Source organism: Lethenteron reissneri, chromosome 13, assembly GCF_015708825.2.
Source record: "Lethenteron reissneri isolate LAM-NWPU_2019-01 chromosome 13, ASM1570882v1, whole genome shotgun sequence".
Classification (NCBI taxonomy): domain Eukaryota; kingdom Metazoa; phylum Chordata; class Hyperoartia; order Petromyzontiformes; family Petromyzontidae; genus Lethenteron; species Lethenteron reissneri.
Genome location: NC_083791.1, coordinates 3,495,690 through 3,512,384, shown reverse-complemented (window position 1 = coordinate 3,512,384; position 16,695 = coordinate 3,495,690). Strand labels below are relative to the sequence as shown.

Below are 16,695 nucleotides of genomic sequence, written 5' to 3'. Positions count from 1 at the left end.
ATGCAAGTGAAGGCAGATATGCTGCTGGGTGTACAGTCGTACACACGCATGTGTGTGTTAATCGATGTGCAGATAAGTGTGAAAGTGTGAGTTTCTTTGCACATTTGTGTGCATGCACATGATTGGATGTGCAGGTGTCTGTGCGTATAAGTTTATGTATGTGTTGAGAGATGTATAGGCATAGTGGGGAGCACAAAGTGGTGCATCTGCCAGTTATCTCGGTCAACTCATAATAAGTGTCTGTGCCGTGACCTGCCAGCAAGTCTACCGCACTTCACGTGGCGTCAAAAGTGCAACCTAGCCTGGCACAAACGCCGTGGTGATGTGACTACCATATAGTGGCAAATGGTGGCTGTTGTTATTGGTAGGTACGTGAGTGAGTGTGTCAGTTACTGTGTGCGTGGCAATAGATGTGTGGACAGGTGAATGAATGGGTATGAGGGTGTGTGTGTTTGTGCAGGTGTGTGGATGGTATACAGGGGCGAGTGTGTCGACAGACGAGTGGATGGGTACATGGAGGTGCGGGCGTGTGTGTGTTCTTGTGCAAGCAGGCGTGCACGCCAGCACAGCACTTTCTGTCGCGCCCGCTGACCCGAAAGCCGTGCGACGGCGTCGGCAGCAAAGACAGCGGTGGCCTCGTGCCGCACGTCCACCACACGCATGCCCAGCTTCTCGCTGGCCGTGAGGACGGGTGACACGTGGCCGCCCACCAGCGTGAAGACGAAGCGCACGCCATGAGCACGCAGAACTTCCGCCACCAGCTCCCCACCGTGCCGGCTGCTGTCCGATTCCACCTGTCAGCAGGTAACAGATACCTCTCTTCCACTGTACAACCGAGCCATGCAAGTCATGCCGATCCAGCCTGCTGTGGCTCAGGTGACAGGTTTTTCCACTGCAATGCCTTTTGGAGCACTGTTTATCGTCATGTGATACGAGTTGGGACTCTTGATATGCAATTTAATTTTGAGTAATTTTCTAAGAATAACAGTCACACGCAGGTTTACAAAAGTCTAAATTTAAATATCAAAGATAAAAAGATATAGCATAATTCCTGCTATGTGTGAATTATTCGTGGTGCATGCTAATGTGGAGCTGCAGGAGTGGAGTTGTAGGCAAACGCAGCTCATATTTTTTATCTCGCTTTTTTATCAGCACAGACTAGTTGTGCTGATGTGATTCTGTTTAGGAAAAAGAATATGCATTTTTTTTTTACTTGGAGAAGCAAAACGAAAAATGCAAAAAAACATTACCCTAGATTCATATGAAAGGTTTGCACCGTTTGCGTCTCAGAAAACCTCACGATCTGCAAATGCATTGCGAATTTAGCCGCCAGTCATGTGCCTGTGCCTCCCCTGTTATCCGCATTTTTTTGCAGATTAATGGAAACCGCGTGGCTCTTTCCACCCATAATTGACGGCACAAATATGTTTTGCATATAGCAAGGCCCACGGGCAACAGGTGGCCCCTGATGGCCTTCAGTGCGGGCCCCTGACATGCGGCAATCGACAATATGCAACATGTGAAAACACCCTTTGCAGGCGATGTGGCGACCCTCACAATGATGTCTTATCGGCGAAAATGCCCCTCCTCCCACCCCCTTTGAAAATTAGTGAATAACACTGGGCTACATATCAACGTGGATTATTTGAGTTATGTTGTAACATAGAGCATGTGCATTTTCTCATTGGAAGGTTGTGGTTTATGGGACAATGTTATACATTACAAGGCTATGCATAGTGTATGTAATGAAAATACTACTTGGACAACAAGTGCACTCTTATGGGAATAATGAGCAAAGTCCTAAAGTCTAAAGTGACAAGAGTTTGTTGTACAACCTTGCACCATAAAGAGAGATTATCAAGATAGGGTTTTTGTTGGTTTTCCCCAAGAAGTATCCCATAAAGAATGAATACTTTAAACAGAAAACAAGATAAGTGCATGACTGCACCTGTTGTTTTACCAGAAAATCTAAGCAAAGGTGCAACAATTAAACAATGTTTTATGCAGTTATGTGAAATAAATCTTAACATGTCACAGAATCCATTCTTGGCATTCCTGTTTTCCTGGCACGGGGTAAAAAGAGCACAACTTTTTATGATGGGAAAAATTGAATTGTCCAATATAGAAACGTGTTTTTGGAATAATTATATGTAATACTGTCCAAGTAGCTTTGGCTTAATGTAATGATGAAACGGCTAATTGAAATTTGACAGAGAATGTACGAGAGAGAAACTTGCCTTTATGCTCATTTGCAGAGGTATCTTAGAGAGGGATTGTCTTTGTTAAAGTTTCAAGTTTAATTGATTAGGTATAGCCCTGTGAGCCATGCGGCTCTTGAGTCGGGTGCAACCGCAGCAAACAAAATATGAACAGGGAACATCTTAAAGTGACGACGCGCAACAGAAATACAGAAATAAACCAGCAAATCTTCCAGAAAAAAAACTTCGCATTACAACGCTGTGTGCAAAAGGCGTGCACCTAAAGTTGTTAAATAAAAACAAAACCTACACCGCAAATTATTTTTTCTATATGAATTAATACTGCACAAGACATACAAAATGGCACATTTCTGTCAAAGGTTTTAAACACCTTAAGTCAACAATCCATTTGTATCTTTCCACAATGCTGACTCAACACAAGGCACTATGCAGTATTGAATTTTTTACAAGTTAGGACATTTCGTTCCCTTAACCATTCCAGGAAGGCTATGGGAACCATCACAATCAAGAGCCAATATCAATTAACTGTTGGATGAAAGTGTCTCCACGTCGTCAAATATGTATTTCGTGCCCGACTTTAGACATTTTCTTTAAGTTCATAAGCCAGCCTGGTGTTTTACCCTCGTAAAAGTGTACTTCCACTAACACACGCGCAGCATTGTGCTTTAATTACGAACAGAATATCCAAGCGTTCATTGCTTGGTAAGCATAAGCTAAAGAGGAGACGGGGGTGGCAGGTAAACTTGAGTTTAACCATTCTAGTGTATGTGCCTTCGTGATGTGCATATAATCCTATTAGCAGCAGGTGCGCCTTACTCTACGTATGTAAGTCAGCACCCATTAACTCCCTATGCATCAGTGCACCCTCATAAGTTAACGCAAAGTGAAGGGGACACGACATTTAGAGTCTGTCCGTCCGTCAATGCCATCGGGAAAGTCAACGCGGCGGCTTGTGCGCTCTGGGGAAGAGGGCCGCGACTTGCAGCGACTCGCCTTGTGCAGCAGCTGATAGAAGACGCCAAGCTTTCTGACGAAGTAAGCCGCCGCTATCGACAGCGCCGCCACCGCGACGAGGGCGACGCACTCAAAGGCGCAGCAGCAGCCCATTGGGGTCTGTCGGTCGCGTTCAAAGTTACAAAAATGAAGAGTGAAGAAAGGAAAAATAAGAGAGGGGGGGGATAAATCGGAAAAGTAAACACGACAGCACCGACACCACCGCTACGGCGACTCCGAGGGCGCGTGCAATACGAAACGCGCTTTGCGACGTGTTAGCGAATGGGGTGAGACGCGGCCATGTTGGTACGGGTACAACTCCGTGTTGAATGGGGCGAGACGCGGCCATGTTGGTACGGGTACAACTCCGTGTTGAATGGGGCGAGACGCGGCCATGTTGGTACGAGTACAACTCCGTGTTGAATGGGGCGAGACGCGGCCATGTTGGTACGGGTACAACTCCGTGTTGAATGGGGCGAGACGCGGCCATGTTGGTACGGGTACAACTCCGTGTTGAATGGGGCGAGACGCGGCCATGTTGGTACGGGTACAACTCCGTGTTGAATGGGGCGAGACGCGGCCATGTTGGTATGGGGTACAACTTCGCGTCGTAATGGGGTGATACGCGGCCATTTTGGTAGGGGTACAACACTCGTGTTGAATGGGGCTAGACGCGACCATGTTGGTACGGGTAAAAAAAAACTCGTGTGTCATATTCTCAATTTTATTTATAGGATCCTTTTGTCAGTATCGAATTTATTCTAAATATGTAAGAACATCTTATTCTTTGGGTCTTTCGGTAAAGCCACGTAGGTAGAAAAAAAGAAGAAAGAACATGCTTTACCCTTTCTAGAAATAAAATAAATGTTAAGACGTTCGAACGCCAAATAAAAAAACGCGTTTTGTTTGTCCCGGCAGAGTCGCCGTAGCGGGACTGGCGCAACCGTGCGGTAAGTGAACCTCACCGCACTCCCGCTACTCGATCATTGAAAATAACAACAACCAAAACAACAACAACAAACAAACAGCGCAACAACAGTCGACGCATCCGTCGGCAACACAGCGGCCTCAGATGGGCGACGGGGTGCCACGCCTTCGTTGGGAGTAAAATAAAAGGCGACGTTTCGGACAAAAAAGGGCTGTTGCCCGAAACGTCGCCCGTTGTATATTGTGTCGTTCTTAAGGGCCGCGGCGTTGACGTCCCGGAATGCGTTTGAGTTGAACAGTGGTAGTGTATATTTATGCGATCTAACCCCCCCTCCTCCCCCAAAAAACTATTATTAATATTGGTCGCGAAAGCCTACGTGTTAATCTCGTGTAGTGACATCGGGGATGTCACTGTATGGTGCCGGCTCGTGCCGTTCGATGTCCCTACATCGTGGACAGCACCGTGTGGGTGGCTGTGTAGTAGTACCAGCCCTAGTGGGGCTTGGCGAGCACTGGGATCGTGCGGGCACCACCACGCACAGCGTGTGGTGTGGGGGCTCCCCCGAGGGGAGGGTGAGCGTCAGCCCAGGGTCAAGGTTTCCCCGGGCCGTGGCACTCTGGTTGACCCCGTAGACACGTGATCCAGAATGTCCACACAGGGGGGCCCAGGTTGGGGGACTAGGCGGTGATCACGTGTCCGGAGAGAGCTCTTGAGAAGGATCGAGAGGGAACGAGAATGCTCGAGAAGGTGGGCGGGCCGAGGGCGGAGCGGCCCCGACCGGAGAGGGATATAAGGCGGGTCCCTGAGAGGGTCCAGGGTCTCTTCGTTGTACAAGCTGGAAGCGCTTCGTCCTATGGGGACCACGTGGTCGGAGACCCGAGCGAGGGTCCGACCCTTCGTAGCAGTAACTCCCCTGTATAGTGTAGTTACTGTATAATGTAGTTAGCTGGGTGGTTACCACCCTAGGTTGTATCTGGTAAAGAAGGGGCAGTTACCCCTTTGTGTTATGAATAAAGGTGTTGCCTCTAAAAGGAACAACGTCTGCGACTCAGTTGGACTCACTACACTAGTGTAGATGGGTACCACCACAATAACCACATTGCCTAAAGTGTGGGCGCGCTCACCTCGTCCAATTCATCTGGAAGAAGAGACCAAATATCCCCCAAAGAACTCTCTCTAGTGGAGGTCCTTCCCCAAGCTATAACCACCAGGGCTTCAAAGTGTTGCACTTTTAAGTGTGCATTGCGTGCATCGCTCCCGGTGCTACCTTGTGCTTGCTACGATTGTGTTCAACTCTTACATTTCATACAGTGCTGGCAGGCACCATCGTTGTCTGGCTGTCGCCTGATGATGCTGGTTGTAATTACCGGCAAAACTTCGTACTCAGATTGTAAATGTTGTGGATTTGCTCTCCAACGCACCAGTGTGCTGTACGAGTAACGAATTGGCATGTTCCGTTTACGTGACAAACCTTACTAATTGGCTGTGGCGGGTTTAATGACAAATTTACGCGATCTAACCTGAACAAAAATCTATATTATGAACCATTATTGTAACTCTTTAGTTCACGAATGTGCTACCGCTGTTGCGAATTTGCAATCCGTGTAAAGCTTGAACGCGAATAACATTGGTACTTCGCGTTGCTGTCATGTAAAATTATTTGGAAGAAACTCACCCCGAATATCTCGGATCTGGGAAGCTCAGCAGCCTGCATAGTTCTCGGATGTGCTACCACCGTGCACAGATTGTACTCGACCAGTGGCTTTACGTGATGGGCAGCAGAGAGCAAACAGCCGAATCCATTGTTGTACTGCGATTTCTGTGCTCTCCCAGCCCTCGTCAACCCACCATGAGGCATTATGGAATTATGATGAATTTTGATCAGGTAGCCCACAACCTGCATGGCGTGGGAAGGCCCTCATCTAGCAGTGGATTGACAAGGGGCTGCGCGTGGCAAGCGTTATGGAATGTTCAGGATGCTGTGGACGCAAGGCTTTATCAGAATAATTTAAGTTGTGCCATTTGCAACTCGCACATCCCAACTCCTGCATCTGGGGTGGACAATAATCTGACGTCGCATGCATTTTTTTGATGAAATGTAAACTTTGCTTACGTGTTTGTGTGTTTAGCTGGCAAGTACAGGCCCGTGAGGAAGTGATCAGCGCTATACACACGGGCGGCCACTGCCGTCTCCCCCTGTGTGTTCACACACTGCACCAGGTACAAGTCTGTTCTCTCATAACGCATGTTTTTAAAACACGATCAATGTATTAGGGAACACTTTTTTCTATAACGCGGATGCGAATTGGATATAACGTGGATGTGAATTGGATATAACGCGGGTGGGAATTGGATACAACGCGATCGAGTGAACCGAATGACGTCGCACGAGTAGGAATAAGCGGTCGTACGGCTGCCTCGGCATAGCGTCGCACAAGGCGGGATGCTGCTGGATCCTTCTAGATGCTACCCATTCGCCTCAGTCTTTATTCAGCCCGCGAATGACCTCAACCTCTCGTTGCCTGATTGCATCTAAAATGAAATCATATTGCAGTTAATCGAATGCAGTCTAGAGAAGTGCTGATGTTCATAGACTACAACGAAATTTTCAACACTATATCTTGCCAACACTGCTGTATCTTGCCAACACTGCTCAGAACTCTAATTGCACCCAGGCACAAAACAGGGAATACACAGATGTATGATGTGAGCCCATAATTTAGTTGTACTATTCAGAGTTGGGCTTAATTGAGTTGCCCTGGGTGGCCCGGGACACCACACCCACGATGTAGAGTTTCCACTGCCCAAATTCTACCTCATATGATAACATTTACATAAAAGTGGACATAGAAAGTCCTGCATTGTATTGTAATTTAACACCTAAGTTGTGAAGGTTCAACGAACACATGTTTGTTTTGTGAAAGTATGCTTTTCATTTGCCTTATTTGTACACCCAAAGGTCCAGGGCACATTCATAAGTAGTGATTGAGCAAATGTTAAAACCCAAGGGCATGTGATGAGCAGAATCGTTCTAGCACTTATTCACACGGCATTTCACTTGACAGTGGTAACATTGAAAGTTATATTCAAACACGTGACCTTTTGTCAGTAAGAAAATATTTAAATTTGTCAGTGATGTATTGAAACTCGTGGTTAAATGGTCATTCCAAAAATATACAACATATTCTCAGAATATATATTTTTTAAATACACAGGTTGAAAACACCTCTTTTATATATGTGTTATATTATCTGGGTGAGCACAAATTAAGATTAACATTCTCTTTTAAAATGGACTATTATAATGTAGATATTCACATGGGTGTGTTTTTCTTCTTTACTTTTCACATTTGTGATTTTAAACTGTGGCATTTGCACACGGTGATAAACTCTTGCACTTGGCATAATAGAGTCTTTCAACATCTGATTTACGGCTGGCAATGCGCTTTTTAAAATACGAAACATCACACGTAGCTTGAAAGTTTGATCAAACTCAATCAATATTTATTTTACGTGCCAATATCGCCCACAATAAACAGGAGCGGTACAGGAGGGCATGGAGCAACAGGAATAAAAATCCCGTTCAGGACCTCAGCGGCTAACGCCGACCGAGCCAAGTAAATTGCAACCGCATGCAAACTAAATTTCAACCTGTGTGCAACGAATAGCGTGAACTGGTTCAGTGGCAAACACAGTGAACACAAGGCTACCCAAACAGTAATGTGCTCTGCACTTTGTGTAACATATCTTTTTTGTTGCGTCGCAGTGAAAACGTGATCATGAATTCGGATCAAGGCAGCGTGATTGCAAAGGATCGGAGTGGTGTGGAGGATCGGGGCTCCATGACTGTGAATGATCACAATGCCCAAGACGGTGTTGTGCCTGCTCATAAGACAAGGTATGGTCCCACATAACCAAACTGGGAAAGTGCTGATATATGCTCCAAATATATATAGTATTATATGTCAAATCCTATAATGTTTAGGATTCTTTCAGGAGGATCCTGCTTTGGTAGTTACATTATTTTCATGTTGAGTATGTTTACATGTAGGAGGAAGTTGGGATATTAGGAACATCCATATATGAGAGAACACTCCCATAGACAGATCAGAGATTTACTTGTACAACAGCTTGTAATCGAGTGTTGTTGGAGGCAGGTTTGGTGGATGTCGTAGAATTAACGGATACAAAGTGACGAGTAGATGGCAGTAGAGAATATATCACTGGATTTTACTTTAGATGCTTGGATTCAAGGTTTAAATGGGCTTGCTCGCAATACATTCATGAGTTAATTCAACCATACACTGCACTGAATTGGCATATGTGTCCATTTCGTTTTAATGTGTTTCACACTAGAAAGGAAACTAGAATATCAAGAGAAAACCCACATGCATGCGGTGATTACACTAGTACTGCCATCTTAGGGCTATGAACTCGTAGCGCAACAGGTGTTTCAATGCACACGATAATGTTTGCATATTCCAACAACTCCTACAAATCACTGGATCGAACACATTTACCACCGTACCTGTAATATTAAGGGTGTTGAAGAAATCGAACCTCTCTTTGGTTATCACCAACAGCCACAATGCTGTCCTAACTCCGATATACACTGTGCCTTGCGTGTGTACATGCAGAAAGCTGCTGCCCAGCCTGAAATTGAAGCGGCCACAGGAGCTGGTGCTGGTGATCGGCACAGGGCATCAGCGCTGCCGTAGCGCCGTGCGTGCCCGCGCTTAAGTCCTGGAAGGGCCTCATTCAGGCGCTGCTCGACGCCTCGGGCGAGTTCGACCTCCTGGAGGACGAAGAGATCAAGCGCTTTCACCGCAGCCTGCAGGAGGACCGCGACCTCGTGCATGTGGCCCACGACCTCATCCAGAAGCTGTCTCCGGTGTGAAAAGGGAATTGCTGTGAAACCTATCTCACTGGGGTTGTGCATGTCGAGGCATGGTACTTGCAATATGTGTTGTTAATGAGGATATAGGTAGGAAACAAGGCTGCTGTATAATTGAACACATACGTAGTGTGTTATACGGAGGCACACACTGGAGTTTGAGGCAACACGTTTATTTAACGACCCAACAGGGCTAACTACATAAACATACACTGGTTCTACATCTAGGCTGATAACTACACGGTTAACTAGACCACAATGGGGTAACTACATAACCGGGTCGGTCAGTAACACACTGCCCGACCCACGATGCCGAGTGTAACATCGAAGACCGAGGATCGAAGAGACGTAGCACCGACGGATTCCATTCCAACAGAGAGCCCAGAACCCTCTCAAGACTGCCCCTTTATGCTCCTGAGCGTGGCCTAGCCCCGCCCTCGGCCACGCCTAGATCCTACTAGAAGGCTCTGGCCCATATCACGTGTCCCTCGAGCCCCCTTTTGGACCCCCTTGCTACCCTGCCCCGGCCACGTGCCCTCTCGGGTTCACACAGAGTATCACGTCCTCACTTGCTCTCTCTCTGACCCTCACCAGAACTATGCCCCCTATGGCCCGCTGTCCATGCCATATCCACTCTGGATGCCAGAGAGAGACTCAAGACTGTACATTTCCACTCTTCTGACAGTAGCTAGCGCTAAACACCATAGTGACTCCATATAAGTCACTACACATACACTAAATAACAGGTTAATTTTAAGCCATATCTTAACCTGTTAACCTTTTTCGAAATCACCTAATTACCAAGTGAAATCCCCAAATCACCATAAATCAGCGTTAGTTCTCGTGAGATTATGAGGATCGTGCCTGGTTATTGCTTGGACAGGTGATCATCAATGTTTATTAGGATTTGAGTTGTAGGCATGGGGATTTGAGCTTAGAGGGCTTAAAGATGCCAGTAGATGTTCCTGCAGCAATGGATGCAGTCCACCATTAGATTTAGTCCATACACTGGATGATTATGTAGATTAAATGTAACTGGAGAGCTCCTGAGTGTTTTCTGCCAAATGTCTCAGGTGCAGGACCCTGCTCAAAATAGACTCTTAACACTCGGTGAGGCTTTCCTATGCACACAGCAATATTATTGTTAATATTTGGTGCTTGTTCGACTTGTTCTACTTCACCGAAAGAACCAAAGAGTATAATAACAGTAACATTTAACATTTAAAATCCTGTTTTTGTTTCAATTTCTCATTCTTCCCACGATTGGGGGCACAAGCGCACGGGGAACGTGCGCTCCACCTTCTTCAAGGACTGTCTCTACGACGTCTTCGAGGGCCTCGAGAGCAAGATGGAGGAGACGGGCAAGTGCCTGCTGCAGTCTGTGCTGCAGCTCATGGATCACGGCGCCCTGGTGCTCACCACCAACTTTGACAACCTCCTGGAGATCTACGGCACGCAGCGCGGCAAGGCCCTCGAGTCTCTGGACCTGACCGACGAGAAGAACGTGCGTGAGCCTAAGCCTGCATGTTTCCACTACAGTGGCCATGTTCCCTTAGCTGCGATGGCCTTTTACGTTTGAGTCCACAGCTTACCTTGTTCAAATCATGTCTGTGAACACATTCCTGTGGAGGGAGCTGGTAGGAACGTTGGGTTGCTCGGTTAATGGCTAGGGTCAACGGCGGCATGGTGTATTCCGCAAATATGGCCGACTGAGGGACAGGCACAAGCTGGCGTGAGTAAGTTAAACGTTGAGTTTTATAAGGGCACCACGGGGTGACCAGCCCCTCCCCACCAAGCCCCACCCCTCCCACCCCCCAGCCAGCCCCACCCTCCCCTCCCAGCCCCTCCCCACCCTCCCCTCCCCACCCAGCCCCTCCCCACCCAGCCCCTCCCCACCCATCAATAGTTTCACAATGGGTGGCTGCCTCGATTTGAACTTTGGACATCAGTGGCATTGGCTCTTTATGACCCCGCTAAGCCAGTGTTCTGCATTTTTACTGCTACAGTGGAAATCGCCTTACCCAGATTTATGTGGGAGTACTACAGTGCAAATCAATCCTTTCACCTGAATAGTTGTCCCCGTGTAAGTCTTGGATAATACGATAAATTTAGCACAACTGCCAACCCATCCACGGAAATTGCTGGGATAACAGAATGAATCTACTGCTATTCCTTGTTCACTCTTTTCCACACAAAGACTTGGATCATAGGATTAATTGACTACTTTCAGAAGACCATGTTGAAGTTCCCCTGACGTCATTCTCAACGAGTAGACCATTCTTTGCCGAGGGTCAAGAAATTAGCCGTAAATTACTCATAATTTACATTTATACAGTAAAACCTTGGATTGCGAGTAACTTGGTCTGCGAGTGTTTTGCAAGACAAGCAAATTTTTTAAAGAAATTAATTTGATAAACGAGCGATGTCTTGCAATACGAGTACTGTAGTACGTACAGTATACGCTTTGTCTGCCGAGCGTCACGTGATCACAACTAAGCCAATGGTTCTTCTCTCTCTCTCGCTGCGGGATTGTGGGTAATCGTCTCCCATGCTCGGTCTCAGTCGACGTGCCTCACTTGTATAGTCAACATCCGTGCGAGCGCACAGTATGCTGTTTACTATAGTGTTATGACCACGAGTGTGTGCGTAAAGCATTTTTTTATTTTGTGTCCAAGTGTAGTGACTGTTCTTTAGTAACTGTACTGAAAGTGAAAGTCCTCCATACAAAATGACCCTCCTCTCCTCTCTCTCATCTCCCTCACACCAGCCACGATAAAATGTTATTAATTTATTTGATTACTTTATATTAAATTTAAATAATAAAATTCTAAAAAGGTATTTTGTATTATTCATTTTTTTTATACAGTATTTTTGGGTTGTGGAACGAATTATCTGAGTTTCCATTATTTCTTATGGGGAAATTCGCTTTGATATACGAGCGCTTTGGATTATGAACACGTTTCCGGAACGAATTATGCTCGCAATCCAAGGTTTTACTGTATTTGCAACGTTTGCATGGATAATAATTAGTATTTGATCTAGCACCCTTTACACCAGGTCATCTCAGAATGCTTTACATCAATCTCATCTCAAACATCACATCAGTCTCATCTGGCCTGGACATATGTGAAACTCCTGCACATCTGTGTAAAGAGCTTTATAGCTCATCTGATTCCTCCAGTATAAAAAAAGATTCTGAATCGAAAGGGCACCCCCAATGGCACCTGCCCCTGTGGGCACAAGGTGACTTAGAACCTGGCCTGGAAATCGCCATTTGCCTGCCAGTAGGGTGCAATTTTGCAATGTGTTATTCCAAATTGAGTAATTTATTGGTAGTTTTTAAACTTGTAAAAAGTGTACACATCCGCCAGCACACAGTGGCCTGCTCATTTCGAATGACATCAGGGGATATTTAACATCCACTGTGAAGCAGACAGCACGTAGTATTTTTATGGTTATTACACCCATAGTAATAACCAGTGCTGCAATCGGACTTGAACTTGTGAATCTCTGCAACAAGTGGTGAATTGTCTACTTGCTGGGCCATGTCACTGCCCCATGGATAAGAGGTCATTCTTCACACCCATGTCGAGGCTCGAATGATTTGATTAAATGTCTTGCGGATCATAGGATTTTGCACAAATATCTTCTGGGGCATAGATAAGAATGGATTATAGGTATACAAATAAGAGGAGTTTTGCTGTATTGTTAAGTTAGGGTAAAGCCTTATTTTCAAATGTAATTGTTGTTGACACCAGTAAACTCAGTTAAAATTTTGTATTCGTCTGAAAAATATAAACACGTATTATTGTCTCACGACACATTTATATTGGTGTCCCTGGAGAGTATATATAATGCCACCCCCCAAATGTATTACAATTGTACTCTCAGTTGGATTTCATGTATCAAATATATTTTCCTTAAGAACTTTAACATCAAACCGTGTTACTTCCTGTGAGGGAACATCCTCTGGAGGTCATCCAAAAATCAAAAGGCCACTTTTCTTCATGAGGTGGCATACTTGTTAAATGTCCTCCCAATAGCTGGGAGTTAAACGTCTTGACTGGTCTAAAGCAAAGGTAATACATTCATCAATCTATTCACAGCTTCCTTTTTGCTTTCATGTGCACAGGTTCTTGAGTGGTCACAAGAAAAGAGGCCATTCAGCGTGCTGCACATTCACGGTGTCTACACCAACCCGACCGGCATTGCACTGCACCCGGCTGGCTACAAGAACATCTTGCGCAACACGGAAGTAATGGTTCGTGATTGTACTGTGAGCACACTCCCCTTGGTCAGCCAAGGCTTCCTCTAGTGCCTTCGTGCATGTGGCCTTGCAGTGGTCTTTCCACCTGTCAGTCCCTCACTGTGTATTTTATCCGAGGTAGCTTTCATTCTGTCCAGTGTTTGATGTTGGACATCCAGTCAGCCTAAGCATATAGATTTCATTTGATTGAGCATTAAATATTAGAGGTGTATTGATGAAATTGATCTACAGTAAAACCTTGGATTGCGAGCATATAATATAAAGTAATCAAATTAATTAATTCAATTTAATCGTGGCTGGTGTGAGGGAGATGAGAGAGAGGAGAGGAGGGTTATTGTGTGGATGACTTTCACTTGCAGTACAGTTACTAAAGAACAGTCACTACACTTGGACACAAATTAAAACAATGCTTTACGCACACACTCGTGGTCACAACACTATAGTAAACATATGCTCGCACGAATGTTGACTATACGAGTGAGGCACGAGACCGAGCATGGGAGACGATTACCCACAATCCCGCAGCGAGAGAGAGAGACGAACCATCGGCTCAGTTGTGATCACGTGACACTCGGCAGACAAAGCGTATACTGTACGTACTACAGTACTCGTATTGCAAGACCTCGCTCGTTTATCTAATTAATATTTATTATAAAAATGTGCTCATCTTGCAAAACACTCGCAGACCAAGTTACTCACAATCCAAGGTTTTACTGTATATCTATTGTTAGGATTTCAATATTATACTTGGCTTGAATCGTGTGTGTAAGAATTCACATTTCTTGTGTTGTATATTTGATTTTTCAGACAGTCAATGTGCTGTATGCAGCAATGGTCATATCAAGGTGCCCTGTTCATACCAAGTGCTGTTTATACCCTGCTACATAATATTTGGTGAAACCAAAGTTACAGGTGACTGATACCCTTCATGCAGGCTTTGGGGACAGAATTTAGAGACCAAACTTAGAACACAATTAATGTTGATGACCCTTGATATGCATGTTAAGTAGACATGTTCCCCATATTTGTGCTATATGAATCCAAATTGTATCAGGATCCCTTGATGACTGTGTCCACAGAATTCAATCCAAACTTTGTACGAGACCAAGTCCTTCCTGTTCCTGGGGTGCGGCCGCACTCTGGAGGACCCCACATTCCAATCGCTGTTCCTGGAAGCGCTGCGCAACAAGTCGGACCTAGAACACTTCATGCTAGTCTGCAGGGACAACCCGGAGAACTTCAAGAAGCTTCGTGAAAACATGCTGGACAAAGGCATCAAAGTGATCTCTTACGGCGATGATTACTGCTACTTGCCCGAATACCTGGAGAGACTGGCCAATGAGATTTGCCAAATAGGACGCATCTGAGTGCAACCAGTAGCCTTGGCCTATAAGCCTAGCGTTTACATTTGAAGGTTCATTCTCGTGTACGTTCATTCGCAAGTATGTGGTAGTGGTACAGGGTGATGTGGGTTGTTAGGACACTGAGCCAGCACCTGTTGATTCCAGCACTGGGAAATGAGTTATCGTTACCCCTGTGCACCGAGTGTTTACGCCCGAGTGGGCTGTATTCATTCATGAGGTGATGGAAACAGTCTTGAAGGTAGAACAAAATGCTTACACAGTTGAGTCTTTACTCGACAGTTATGCATACATTTGATGAGATTATAGGGGAATTATTGTGTCTGTGAGGTTGCTGACTGTCAGGATGTAGAAAGTGGTCCTGACAATGATGTACAATGGAAACAACATTAATATTTGTTTTCACTGGAACCTATTATGGTAAGTGAAATTATACATTTTTAAATGATAATTGCAAATTAAGTGATTGTAAAAAAAACTGGTATAGTTAGCACTGAACAAACTGATATTACAAAATCTACAGACTGTCACTTGAAATACCATGTGGGCTATTTCTCTCTCTTAGCCTTAATTTTTCCATCAAAGAAACACTATGCAGTGATAAGTATGAACAACATTCACAAAAATGCTACTTCTTCCTACACCTATATTCATCTTTTTAAGAGTTAGAATCTAATTATCTGATATGTTGGTATTCACATCGTTTTCTGTTGTATATGGTATTGGAATTCTTCAAAATTGACCACATTGTGCAATGAGTTAGCTCAGATTTTAAAGGGAATTTCAAATGACTAGAGTTTAAATAAGTTTAAAAGGATTGCATTTTATATTTTAACTGGACAGATGTTATTTACTTCATTTGTGAGTATGTAATTATAATTGTGTTTTAACTAAGCATAACAAAATATCCATGGTATACCAGTGTATTGCAATTCCTAAGGGATTTTGTGCAAGTCATTAAATGCCATTGCATTTCAGAATAATTATGGACTTTTCTTGTGTCAGTAATATCAACGGGTGGGGGGGGGGCACTTGGTCCTAAACTGAGTGCATGCCAGCAAAAAAAGGACACGAATACCTCATACAAGATTTAACAATAAAGCGTGATGCCACATTCAACTAAATGCATGTTTACATAGCTATCATAAGCCAACTAAGTGCACACTACTTAAATATATGCATTTGGACTGCACCTTAAACATTTTTTTGGAATGAATCTGCATTTGAAGATGTGAGGTGTAATTGTTAATTATAATTAAATATTGGTTAAAGGAATTGGGCGTGGGTTGGGAGCGAAACGAGAGATATAAGCAAACATCGCGTTGCAAGATCGTCGTGGAAATCTTGAGACCCAGCGATGCTTTCATGAGTACATCCAAAAAAATACAAAATCAGTAATACCCCGATTTCCGTCTTCCCCATTTTACGTCGTTTCGCAAAAACGCCGTCACTTTGGTATTAATGTCGTGACCTAATTTGAATCACCTGAACCCCATACTTGCATCGCTGGCAGCATAATCCGTCCTTTCTCGTATCCATCGCCCCAGCCTTTGCCACCACCTCCCCTGTGCACTCGCTACTTTGCATCGTTCATAAATACATGTCATGTATACTACAATATACTGTTCACAGTATTTTGTTGATTTCAAAAAATTGCTTTGCTTTACGTTTTGATATTCGTCCCACCTTTCAGGAACGCATTCCCGACGTAAACCGGGGTATTACTGCAACTTGCCAGGTGGTAATGGGGCTCAGTGTAATAGAATCACAATTGGAGGGCTCGCTTTTCAAATCTCGGACATGGACAGCCCATCCTTCCAGTGTCAATAAAATAAGTACTGCTTTGGATTAGTGGCTGTCCTGTCTAGTGATTGACCTCACACAAAAGGAATGTAGAATTTCCACCACTGGCTGAGGACCACAGACATGAACCACCACCCATTGCTCATTTGAACAGAGAAACACATGACAGGTATTCATGGTAATTGTTGACAATACAAGTTAACAGTTATTGGGCAGTAGCTGCATATTGTT

General features: G+C 44.7%; 2 protein-coding genes across 2 annotated transcripts in view; one reads left to right on the top strand and one right to left on the bottom strand.

Moving 5' to 3' along the window:
* ILVBL (ilvB acetolactate synthase like) overlaps nucleotides 1-3,441 on the bottom strand; it is a 15,206-nt gene extending 11,765 nt beyond the window's left edge. Inside the window, exons 1-2 of the mRNA XM_061550875.1 lie at nucleotides 3,213-3,441; nucleotides 593-794 (exon numbers count right to left, since the gene is read on the bottom strand). Coding sequence (XP_061406859.1) covers nucleotides 593-794; nucleotides 3,213-3,326 — 316 coding nt within the window. The 5' untranslated portion in view covers nucleotides 3,327-3,441. The remainder of the gene's footprint in view (nucleotides 1-592; nucleotides 795-3,212) is intronic.
* LOC133342011 (protein FAM118B-like) lies at nucleotides 712-16,695 on the top strand. Its single transcript, XM_061550876.1, is given in 9 exon segments — nucleotides 712-804; nucleotides 4,131-4,162; nucleotides 6,270-6,360; nucleotides 7,906-8,037; nucleotides 8,777-8,837; nucleotides 8,839-9,030; nucleotides 10,310-10,537; nucleotides 13,166-13,294; nucleotides 14,380-16,695. Coding segments are annotated over 6 exon segments (1,017 nt in total). The 5' UTR covers nucleotides 712-804; nucleotides 4,131-4,162; nucleotides 6,270-6,360; nucleotides 7,906-7,918; the 3' UTR covers nucleotides 14,668-16,695.